The 12421-nt window shown below is 44.5% G+C and overlaps 1 protein-coding gene across 1 annotated transcript in view; it reads left to right on the forward strand.

Annotated features, from left to right (window-relative positions):
- LOC309383159 (killer cell lectin-like receptor subfamily B member 1B allele C) overlaps positions 1-12421 on the forward strand; it is a 29222-nt gene that overhangs the window by 15094 nt on the left and 1707 nt on the right. The window contains exons 3-5 of the mRNA XM_081935365.1: positions 3029-3172; positions 6427-6575; positions 8866-8984. Coding sequence (XP_081791491.1) covers positions 3029-3172; positions 6427-6575; positions 8866-8984 — 412 coding nt within the window. The remainder of the gene's footprint in view (positions 1-3028; positions 3173-6426; positions 6576-8865; positions 8985-12421) is intronic.

A 12421-nucleotide genomic window follows, 5' to 3' on the forward strand; every position in this document is an offset into this window, starting at 1 on the left:
CTGGAAGGGAGGCAGAGAAGGAGGGAGGGAGAAAGGAAGGATAGGAGGATAGGGAAAGAGGAAAGAAGGCAGGCAGGCAGAAGGGAGGGAGGTGCAAGGAAGGAAGGAAGCATAGATAAGCAGGAGGGAAAGAAGGCAGGCAGGCAGGGGGAAAGAGGAAGGAGGGAACTGGAAGGGAGGCAGGAAGGAAGGGAAGGAGGAAGGGAGGGTGGAAGGAAGGATAGACAAGTAAGAGGGAAAGAGGAAAGAAAGCATGTGACTACGGTGGGAGACGAGGAAAGACCGGTGTGCTATGTTATGCAGAGGTGTACTTATAACAATTTTATAGACAAATGATACTATTTACAGTCGCGCGGGGGGGGGGGCGCGAAATGTTTTCTTCTTCCTAGGGGGGGCATGACAGAAAATAATTGAGAAGCACTGACCTAAACCAAGGAAAGCCACAGGGACTACTAATAGAAAAAGGATCCACCCACACAGAGGCTAGCTAAAAATTCTTGCCTTCCTTGCATTGATAGGAAAGCCAAGTAATTGGGTAACATAGAACATACCAGAGGTGGGTTCCAACTGGTTGCCCTGGTACGCGTGTACCAGTAGCGGAAATCCGTTTGTGTAGTGGGCCCCACGCAGGCCCATACTAGCGCAGTCCCTCCCCTGGCCTGCCCCCCCCATCCCCCCAGTTGCCGCTTGCTCTCTCTCTCTCTCTCTCTCTCTCTCGTCTACCCTGTCCGCACCATGTTTGCGCCGCTCACCCATTTCCTTTGCCAGAGCGGAGGACTCAGCTGTTGGATGAAGCCTTCCTTCTCTTTGACAGCCACCTCGTTTCCAATGGGGTGCGGAGAAATCCATGCCTTAGAGAGGGAGGAAAGGCCGTCCCTAGCAGAAGCTCGGCCTTCTCTTCCCTCTAATGCAGGGGTGTCCAAACTTGGGAACTTTAAGACTTGTGGATTTCAACTCCCAGAATTCCCCAGCCAGCATCTGGCTGGGGAATTCTGGGAGTTGAAGTCCACAAGTCTTAAAGTTCCCAAGTTTGGACACCCCTGCTCTAATATATGGATTTCTCCCCACCCCATTAGAACGAGGCGGCTGTAAAGAGAAGAAAGTGTGCATGGACTTCTTCCAACATCCAAGGAAGGAACAGGAGTGGAGGATTCGGCTGTTGGAAGAAGCACCCGCGTGCTTCCTTCTCTTTGACAAGCAGCTTGCAAAATGGGGCGCTTCTCAAAGAGAAGGAAGCGTGGGGTTACTTCTTCAGATGAACCCAGGCTGGATCGGGCTTCAACACTGCTCTGGCTTGGGCTCCCCTGAAAAAGCCCTTCTCGGCCGCTTCTTTCTCTTTGTCAAGTGGCTTGGAAAAAAATGGGACTTTGCAAACCGCTTCTGAAAGAGAAGGAAGCCGGGGGGAGGACGGACTTCTTCAGACGAGCCCAGAAAGGCCACTTTGCCTCTGCTGCTCTCCTTCCCACACTGCAGGCGCGGCGTTGAGGGGAAGATGTCCTAACAAGGCAAGACCATCCCTCAGATCACAGTGAGGTGAAGCTCCCTCAGGCATATTCTGCCGACCTTGGGAGGCCAAGGTGGGGGGAGCGGGTGGGTGGGAAGCTGCAAAAGTCCGGCTTCCGTGAGATCCCGAGGGTGAAAGGTGGAGAGGGGGAAGCGGGGTTGGGCCAAGGCCTCCCTGTGCTGCTTGTGAGGCGAAGATGGTATGGTGCCAGAGGAGGGGCTTTCGTTGCCCAGAGATGGTTGTGGCTTGGGCTGGGGGAGCTGCTGTTATTAATATTAATTGGCTAAGTCACCCTATCTAACCTGAGAATATGGAAACAATAATGGAAGGGGGTGACAAAATACTTCCTATGGAGGGTGGGTGAGTTATGTTTTTTTAATGAAAGTAGCACACAACTGGAGTTTTAATTTGCTTGTTTGTTGGATGTAATTCCCCCTGAACTGCAGAAGGATTCAATGGTGTTTTTAGCTTCAGTTGGAGAATCTTCATAATGGCTTACCTGTGTTCTGAGTTTTGCTGATCATAAGATACCGCTCTGGTTGAATCAGACTCCTTTTATTTGTCTAGATATCTGTATTTTCCAATCTATTGTATTGGATCTCTGTTCTGATCCCCGCCCTCCACGCCTGTGAATAAACCAGAGCATAGGCTTGGCTGTTTGCCACTATTTAATTACTGAGATAACAAATCCTTTGGCTGAGGGCCCAGACAACTCACGTTCAATAGAGCAACCCAGATAATTCAAATGAAGCAATGCAGATAGTCCAAGCGAACAGACACGGCTAGAATACACAGATAGATTTTCTTAACTACTAATTCGAACGGTTGTTTCCTGCAAATGTCCCCTCCCAACACCTTACCTATAATCTCTCTTGGGAGGGGCCAATCCACAACCACCTGTGCTTAATCATCTTCTGTGAGTCTGCCTACGGAGTTGCTGATTCCATTTCTCAGCCCTTCTCAATCTAGCATCAGGGACAAAATGCCTTTGATCCTCCCCACTGCTCCATGCCTCAGGCACCTCCTGGTGGCCAACCAGCCTCTCTGGTCCCTGCTCTGAGTCTGAACCCTGCACAGGGTCCTCCACATCATCCAGGGCAGACTCATATGGTTCCTCGCTATCCGAGTCTATCAGCAGCTCAACCGGATCCTGCTGGGCCACAACAGATCTCTATATAACACAGGGCAGTGTAATCCTGTGCATAACCGACTTGAGTGTAGGTTTATGAATTTTATGAAATTTTATGAAATTTCTTGACAGAACAATTAGAGAAATGGGATGCCTTCAAAAATTGTAGGTATATCATTACTGGAGGTTTTTAAGAAGAAATTTGTCCACATTAGTATAGGGTCTCATCTCATGCTTCAGCAGGGGTTGGGCTAGAAAACCTCTAGGAATATCGCAAAAGAAGCCTTTTTGTATTTCTTTTTTAAAGTGCTGCAATAGAGCTTCCTGTATGTGCGTTACTTTATGTACATGTCTCCCTATTTGCTTGTCAGCTAATTAGAAATCTTTTTAAAAAGCCTTTCAGCTCCAGAGAACTCCAGATGTTCAGGATAACATACCTGCTCCTGCAACAAAGCTGCAAGCCATCAAAGTGCCAGCAGGAAAAGAATGCAACATGTTGCGCCAATTTCTGTGTAAGCCCCCTTGTGACAATTCCACAGGTATGTTCCCAGATTTCAAAAGTTGTGCATAGCAACAGTGGCATCAACCAGGCGAAAGTGCTTGAAAATGCCACTAGTTTTGAGGAGAAAGACTCAACTCCTGGAGACCTGCTGACCAGAGAAATCCAGATGGCGGCTGCAACCACATGACTAACTTTGTGCTGTGCTCCAGTTGCGGCCTTTCCTGGACCAGGACTCAGACATTTAATCCCTAGTCAAGATTAGACTACTGTAATGCACTCTACATGGGGCTACCCTTGAAGAGCATTCGGAAAGTATAGCTGGTGCAGAGTGCGGGGGTGTAGGTAGTTTTGCCCCACCCCCACCCCCCAATAATGGTTTCACATGCTGCATGGGTTACTAGTCTGCTTCCAGGTGCAATTCAGTGTCGGTGATCACTTTTAAAGCCCTTCATGGTATGGGTAAAGGTTACTTGAGGGACCGTCTCACCCCACGGGGATTGGCTCATACCACTTGTGCCAGAAGAGGAGGCATGCTTCGGGTCCCATCAGCCCTGATTATTCCAGCTGACGGGGTCCAGGAGGAGGGCCTTCTCTGCTGTCACTCTGTTCTGACCTAGGCTTTCCCCGCAGCACAAAGCCAAGCCCTCATCCTGATAAACTCATTTAATTTAATTTACAGTGAATTCCTCTCCAGCAAAGCCTCTCCTCTCCCACAGTCTTTCAAGATAGTTCACAATTACCGATCTTTATCAGGCTTGGAGAGCAGCCAGGCTGATATCTTTCAGATGTCGCAATACTTGGCAAGAATGCAGGAATGAACTAATTGTCTCTTGCAAATACCCCTCCTCTTTTGCTTCTCTTTTATTTCCTCTGGGAGGGGCCATTCACCTTCCACCTGTGGCCCTACTCCCAGGTTGACCCTTGTTCTTTAGCTGTTCCCTTTGTTTGGCAACTTTGCGCATGCGCACACTGGGAAGAGGCTCCAGCTGTTCCTCTGCCTCACTGAGGTCTGACTCCGAAGGCAGCTGATAACTGGCATACGGCTCTGGCCCCCTCTCTGCCTCCAACACAGAGCCCTCATCAGAGCCTTCCCCAGACTCCAGGACTGGCCCACGTTCCTCCCCAACCTCCTCACTGTCCGAATCTGCTCCCAGCTCCTCTGGCCACTGGCAGGCCACAACACACCCCTATCCCCCCTGATGTGAAGTTGGCCTCAACCCTCCTATCCTTTCGTAAGGGCCTAAAGATCTGATTCTGCCAGTCAGTTTAGGGCCTCAATAGGGGAACAGCCAAGTGGAGGGAGCTGCTCGAGTAATAAAACTTCCCACCTCCCTCCCCCACTCTCCCCTTGCCCTCCCTATATGTCTTTGTTGTTAATGTTTGATTTTAATGTTTTATGTTTTAGCTTAGATGTAACTGTGTAAGCCACCCAGAGTTACCCTGTGGTAAGATGGATGGCCAACAAAATAACTATCTATCTATCTATCTATCTATCTATCTATCTATCTATCTATCTATCTATCTATCTATCTATCTATCTATCTATCATCTATCTATCTATCTATCTATCTATCTATCTATCTATCTATCATCTATCTATCTATCTATCTATCTATCTATCTATCTATCTATCTATCTATCATCATATATATATATATGATAGATATATCATATATATATACACCTCCAGGTTCAGTTTACGGTCACAAACTCACAGTCCTAGTCAACAGACACACTCAAATCCCTTTCAATTGAACACTAAGGCACAGCTTACACTTCGGAATACACTAAGGTGCCGTGAATTTAAAATAACAGCAACACTTTACTGGTTAGAATACAGGTAGTCCTCGACGTACGACTGCAATAGAGCCCAACATTTCTGTCACTAAGTGAGGCAGCTGTTAAGTGAGTTTTGCCCCCTAAGTGAACGAAACGATAGAATAAAAAGTGGTATAAACACCGTTGCACTGAAATAAAACAATGTGTCAAGCCCCACCCCCCCAAATAACTTTATTTAAGTTTTAAAAAAGAAAGATAGAAACTAACATGAACGAAAATGTAAAGGAGTATAGTAGCTTCCAATTTTCTTTCCAAGGGTTAAATAAATGTAAACTACATGCTTACATCATGACTCTTGATATGCACGCTTGATGTTGGCAGGCTCTTTGCTTATTCCTGCCAGGAACACTCCCCCCAACTCCTGCTACCATGAGTCAGCACATGGCGTGGGGTGTTAAGATGCATAACAGTCTATTAATAACTCAACATGGGGTGAGAGGAGGTTCAGAGTTTTCATTAGGCAGCTTCGATCACCTTCCTGCCCCTTTTACCCAATGAAAATGCCTTGGCTCAAATTGCTTTCTAAAATCAGTTAGTTTTCAACTAGGCTTGTTTCCTTTGACGTTTCTAAACAAAGACTTTGTTTGCAGAGCTGCAATTATTGTATACCGAGGAAACGTGACTGGAAACCGAGTGCCGTTATAAGCGATGGAATGGAATTGTTTGCACAGTTAGGTGGGAAAGGCCTCCATGACATCCAGCCAGACCACAGAGTTCCATGTAACTTTGGCATACAATGCTGGCCATATGATCTTGGAAATGTCTTCGGACAACACTGGCTTAGCCCCCGGCTAAGAAGCAGAGAGGAGCATTGTGCCTTAGAGTCGGACAGGACTTACCAGGGAGACCTTTACCTTTCCTTGTATAGGTAGTCCTCGACTTACAACCATAATTGAGCCCAAAGTTTCTGTTGCTAAGTGAGACATTTGTTAAGATTCCCCAATAAAATGTTTGCCAGGAGGTGGAAGATGGAACTGTCAATCAGCTAAGCCAGCTAGTCGGAACAGGTGAGTCTTGAGCTTCTGTCAGAAGGAGCGGATGTCATTGGTTGCTAAGTGAGACATTTGTTAAGAGAGTTTTGCCCCCATTTTACGACCTTTCATATTTGTTAAGCGAATCGCTGCAATCGTTAAGTTACTAGCACGGTTGTTAAGTGAATCTGGCTTCCCCATTGACTTTGCTCGTCAGAAGGTTGTAAAGGTTCCCAGGACAAAGGCCATAAATGTGAGTCAGTTGGCATTTTGATCCCATGACCATGGGGATGCTGTAACGATCATAAATGTGAAAAATGGTCCCAAGCCACTTTTTTTCAGTGACGTTGTAACTTTTGAACGGTCATTAAATGAACTGTTGTAAATCGAGAACTTCCTTCAAATTGATGTCAGAATGATGCAATATTTACACCCGGTTTCAATGAATGAATAAATATGGAGCCCCTTTTTTCTCTTTCAGGGAATTTGACGCTGTGTCCCAAAGACTGGCAGCTTCATGGAAACAAATGCTATTGGCTCTCAGGGGAGAAACAAACCTGGAAGGAGAGCAGAGACGACTGCAGAGCCAAAGATTCTGAACTTGCAGTTTTGAAAGAAAAGGCAGAACTGGTAAATACCAACCTTCTCCTGCATCCTGTAGAAATGTGCAGTCTTGAAAAGATCTGGCTCCTCCTTGCGTGGTCATGTCCATGGGAACAGTTTTTGGAACAGTTTCAGTTCAACTCTAATTATCTAGTGCAAGGGTGTCAAACTCAATTTCATTGAGGGCCGCATCAGGGTTGTGTTTGACCTCGGGGGGGGGGGAGACTGGGGGGGGGGCAGCTCAACATCACTCATGTTGGGGACACCAGTGGTGGCCAAGTACTAAGGCAGGACTTCCTTCAGACCCTCCCTTTCATTACAATCTCCTTCCTTCCTTCCTTCCTTCCTTCCTTCCTTCCTTCCTTCCTTCCTTCCTTCCTTCCTTCCTTCCTTCCTTCCTTCCTCTCCTCTCCTCTCCTCTCCTCTCCTCTCCTCATCTCTTCTTTTTCCTTCTCTCTTCTTTTTCTTTCCTTCCTCTCTTCCCATCTTCCCTTCATTTATTTGCTCTTTCCTCTTTCCCTTTCTCCTTTCCTGTCCCTTCTTGGATGCTCAAATTCAAAAGGGGGAAACATTTCTCCTTTGTTTTGTTTTTAGTTTGTTTTGCTAGCCCTCTGCAGTAAAAACAAGGTGCCCAAGGTGCCTCTGCCAGAGTTTTGTCCAAACCAATCCCTTAGATTTTGAAGCCATGAGGTTCTTCTGCCTGGACCTCGTTTGCCTTCAATCTTTCCCTGGAGGATTAAGTGAAGGATGTTGTATTTTTCCAGGTGTCATACAGGGGTGGGTTCTAGCCGTCATTACTACTGGTTCGGTGGTAAAACATTTCGCACATGTGCGCATTTTCATTTTAAACGATCTGCACATGCCACAACATTAAAAAATGAATAAAAATTACATTTTTAAAATGAAGATTGTTCTGCACATGTGCAGAACAGAAAACAAGATGGCACCGCCGATCATAGAAGTGGTATGGTCACATGTCCGCTGGAGTTACTACCTATTTGGCTGGACCGGACCGGACCAGACTGAATATATAGGAATGCATCTCTGGTGTCGCATCACATGTCCAAAATATTCTAACTTTTTTTTTTACATCCTATTGTGATAAAATGCCCCATGAGAAGGTTTCCTGGATCCCTGAAAGAATTACTGTATTTTAGGGAGTATAAGACGCACCTTTTTCCCTCAAAAAAGAGGCTGAAAATCTGGGTGTGTCTTATAGACTGAATACAGCTTTTTTTTCCTCCCCAAAACCCCGCCCACTTTGCAAAAATGGCCTTGCATTGTCTTTAGGAGGTTTCCAGAGTGCTCCTGGGTGCTGTGGAAAGCAAAAATGAGCGAAAAACGGGCCAATTTTTGTTCGTTTTTGCCCCCATCTCAGCCCCCAGGAGCACTCTATAAGCCACCTAAAGGCTATGCAGGCCCTTTTTTTTTGACAAACAACGGGCCCGTTTTTGTGAAAAATGGGGCATTTTGGGGAGGTCTGCAGAGTGCAATTTTTTTAAAAAAATTGCCTCTTCAAAATCTTTGTGCATCTTGTACTCTGAAAAATATGGTACATCATCTTGAGGGCACTATTGTCCAATGGCTAAACGATCTAGATATCCAGCCATCCGTTTAGCTACTCTAGTAACTGCTTATTTAATCTGTGATCAAAGGAAAAAGAGGGCCTGGCTATCTTTATTCTGGGTGATTTTTAATTTAAGTTAATTATATTTATTCATCGTTTTAATTGTGCATTTTAAAAAATAATTCACTGTCTTGGTGTTTATGTCACCGTGAAAGACCGAAATTGGTGAATGTCGACATTCACCAGTGAATGTTGGTGAATGTTGACATTCACCGGTGAATGTCGACACATACCAATTTCGGTCTTTCACGGTGACATATTGTTACTGTGAAAGTCCGAAATCTCAGCGTAACGCTTCCCTTTGGCTTTTCAATTCGCGGTCCTGGAAACTACTCGTTCTAACCGCGCAGGATCGCAGGTTTAAAAAAAAAAAAGCCCGCGAATAGAAGACGCTTAAAAGGAAGCGAGGAGCCGAGGTATTAGGGTAAGGGTATTAGGGTAAGGGTGTCGAGAGGATAAGGACATACACCAAGCGACTATGTGAATGTCGACATTCACTGGTGAATGTCGACATTCACCAGATTTCGGACTTTCATTCACCGGTGAATGTCGACATTCACCAGATTTCGGACTTTCATAGTAACATTTATACACATTTTGTGTGCTGTTTTTATGAGTTTTATGCACTAATGTTGAATTATGTTATGCCGTACTAAGCAAGCAAGTAACTGAGAAACATATTCTCGACAGGGCTTCATCGAGAGTATCAGCAATGGAGCACAACTGTGGTGGATAGGACTGTCTGCAAACTTCAGCACCCGTGAATGGTTGTGGGTGGACAATTCCCGATATACCGATGATAAGGAAGGGTGAGTATTCCCATGCCGTTTATGATTATTTCAGTTGGGAAATATATATCTGTTTTCTTCTTCCAGTGTTTTGGGCCTACTCGTTACACGTAGTTCTTGACTTGCGACCACAATTAAGCTCAAATTTTTGTGGTTAAATGAGACATTTGTTAAGTGAGTTTTGCCCCATTTTACCACCTTTCTTGCCACAGTTGTTAGGTGAATCACTGCAAGTTGATTAGATCAGCGGCCGCAAAGCTTTTGGGCACCAGAGATCGGTTCGGTGGTGAGAGGTTGTTCCATGGACCAGAGGGGGATGGTTTTGTGTACTGTCTGCAACCCATGGATGGGGCTTTGCCTTTTTGCATGGCCCAGTTTCTCGCATGTGTTGTGTACTGTCGGGTCCGGCCAGCAGAGGGCGTCGGGAGAAACACCTGTGATTGGCCCAGGCGTGCCTGCCGGTCGGCAGGAAAAATACACAACTCCCATTGGTTCACCGTCTGACAGCTGCATGTATAAATGGCTGTCAGACGGCTACTGTTGTGCTTGTTCCTGTCAATTCTGTTCTGGTTAAATAAACATTGGATTCAGTTGTCTCCGTCTCCTCAGTTCAAGCTACAACAGCATGCCATGCAGGGGTGGGCTTCAAAAATTTCACCAATGGGTTCTCTTGCCATTGTGGGCGTGGCCATGGTGGGTGTGACCTAGTCGGCCTCCTGCACCACAGGGGCGTTTTCGTCTTCCCCAGGCGCTGTAGGCTTTCCTCGAGCCTATGGGAAGGTGAAAACTGGCCCTGGGGATCCAGAGGCCCACCAGAGGCTGGAAACAGGCCCATTTCTGGCCTTCTAGAACTTCTGAGAGACCCATTTTCTCCCCTCACTGAGCCTCCGCATGGGCCCTGCACTTACCTCGCATCCAAAACGGACCACGTGGAGACTCCTGGGAGGGCTGGGGCCTGCCAGGGGTGGGATTTGGAGATTCTGCGAACCATCCATAATGTCAGCTATGGGTTCTCCCTAACCCAGACAAATCCATAGCAGCCCACCCCTGATGCCACAGCCTGGTGCCAGTCCATGGACTGGAGATTGGGGACCCTTGGATTAGATAGTAACCCAGTTGTTAGGTGAATCTGGCTTCCTTGACTTGCCAGAAGGTCGTAAAAGGTGATCACACGACACAGCAACAGTTAAAAGCATGAACGTATTAACTGCAGTGATTCACTTAACAATTGAGAAAGAAAGGTCATAAAATGGGGCAAAACTCACTTAACAAGACTCATTTAGATTTTGGGCTCAATTGTGGTTGTAAGTCGAGGACTACCTGTAGAGCTGTTTAAAAAGTGTGCAACAGAAAATCATTTGTCATGCAGCTTTTATTGCCATGAATAAACTGAGCAACCTTTTGGCAGTGAAGTAAAAATCAACCCTCTGTTATCCACTTTATGTCGAAAGGGTTGAACTCAATTGCAAATCCAATGGATCTTGGCTGATCGTCAAAAGCTAAGAAGGATGAAAAGCATATCAGAGTATTTGAAGGCTAGACTCGATAATTAAAAAGCTTTACAAATATCAACAACAACAAACATGATAATAGAAACAGTTACAAACAAGAATTTGATTATTCATGTATTAAGTGCAGCTAGAATTGTATTTGCACAATATTGGAAAAGTGAAGGGATTCTTACTGATGAGAAGGTGATTGGGAAAATATTAGAATGTGCAGAAATTAATGGACCAACATTAGCAATTAAGGAGAAAGAACAATGATTGTTATATGACACGGGAACTGTTTTATCAATGGTTAGAGAATAAAAAAGGAAATTGGAAAAAAGGCAAAAAGAAAAATTGAAAATATATCAAGATAGAGATAAGAATAAAATGATAATTGTTAGTTTAACTGTTCAATATATTATAATCTGTGGAAGGATGTTGCACAGGATCTTGCACAATTATTAAATATTTAAATATGAGCCTGCGGTGTACCGCAGCTGTCAAAAAAGCCAACACATTTGTAGGTTGCCTAAACAGAGTGATAGAATCAAGATCACCTGAAGTGTTAATACCACTTTATAATGCCTTGGTAAGGCCACATTTGGAATACTGAATCCAGTTTTGGTCACCACGATGTAGAAAAGATGTGGAGACTCTAGAAAGAGTGCAGAGAAGAGCAACAAAGATGATTAGGGGACTGGAGACTAAAACATATGAAGAACTGTTGCAGGAACTGGGCATGTCTAGTTTAATGAAAAGAAGGACTAGGGTGACATGATAGCAGTCTTCCAATATCTCAGGGGTTGCCACAAAGAGGAGGGAGTCAAACTATTCTCCAAGGCACTTGAGGGCAAGACAAGAAGCAATGGATGGAAACTAATCAAGGAGAGAAGCAATCTAAAACTAGGAGAAATTTCCTGACAGTTAGAACCATTAATCAGTGGAACAGCTTACCTCCAGAAGTTGTGAATGCCCCAACACTGGACGTTTTAAAGAAGATGTTGGATAGCCATTTGTCTGAAGTGGTGTAGGGTTTCCTGCCTAGGCAGGGGGTTGGATTAGAAGACCTTCAAGGTCCCTTCCAACTCTATTATTCTATATTCTAAATATTTGTACCCAGATGACACACTGCTTAAGGCAGTGGTTCTCAACCTTCCCAATGCTTTAATGCCCCAATGCCCCTTTAATACAGTTCCTTATGTTGTGGTGACCCCCAACCATAAAATTATTTTTGTTGCTACTTTATAACTGTAATTTTGCTACTGTTATGAATCTTAATGTAAATATCTGATATGCAGGATGTATTTTCACTATTACAAATTGAACATAATTAAAGCATAGTGATTAATCACGAAAACAATATGTAATTATATATTGTGAAATATTTATTTCTAATTACAAATAAATGAAATTTTGTCTTGAAGCATGGGTGTAGCATGGGTAACATTCTTAATATAACAACAGTAAACTACATTGCTACATTTTGCAACATTATGCGCAATGTGAAATAGAGCATTGTTTGGCACATCCAACTCATTGCACAGTTGCACAAAATGTGGTGAAACTCACTTAACCATGCTCTTGCTTATCAACCAAAATTTTGGGCTCAATTGTGGTCATAAGCTCTCTTTCTTTTTCTTTCTTTCTTTCTTTCTTTCTTTCTTTCTTTCTTTCTTTCTTTCTTTCTTTCTTTCTTTCATCTCTCCCACTTTCTTTTTCTTTCTTTTTCTTTCTTTCTTTCTTTCTTTTTCTTTCTTTCTTTCTTTCTTTCTTTCTTTCTTTCTTTCTTCTTTCTTTCTTTCTTTCTTTCTTTCTCTCTTTCTCTCTCTCTCTCTCTCTCTCTCTCTCTCTCTCTCTCTCTCTCTCTCTCTCTCTCTCTGTGGCTCTTTGTCTCTCTCCCTCCCTCCCTCTTTGTCTCTATTTGCCATTCTCTCTCTGTCTGTCTCTGTCTCTCTCCCTCTCTCTCTG

This window comes from Natrix helvetica (genome assembly GCF_964273705.1).
Source record: "Natrix helvetica genome assembly, chromosome: 1".
Taxonomy (NCBI): Eukaryota; Metazoa; Chordata; class Lepidosauria; order Squamata; family Natricidae; genus Natrix; species Natrix helvetica.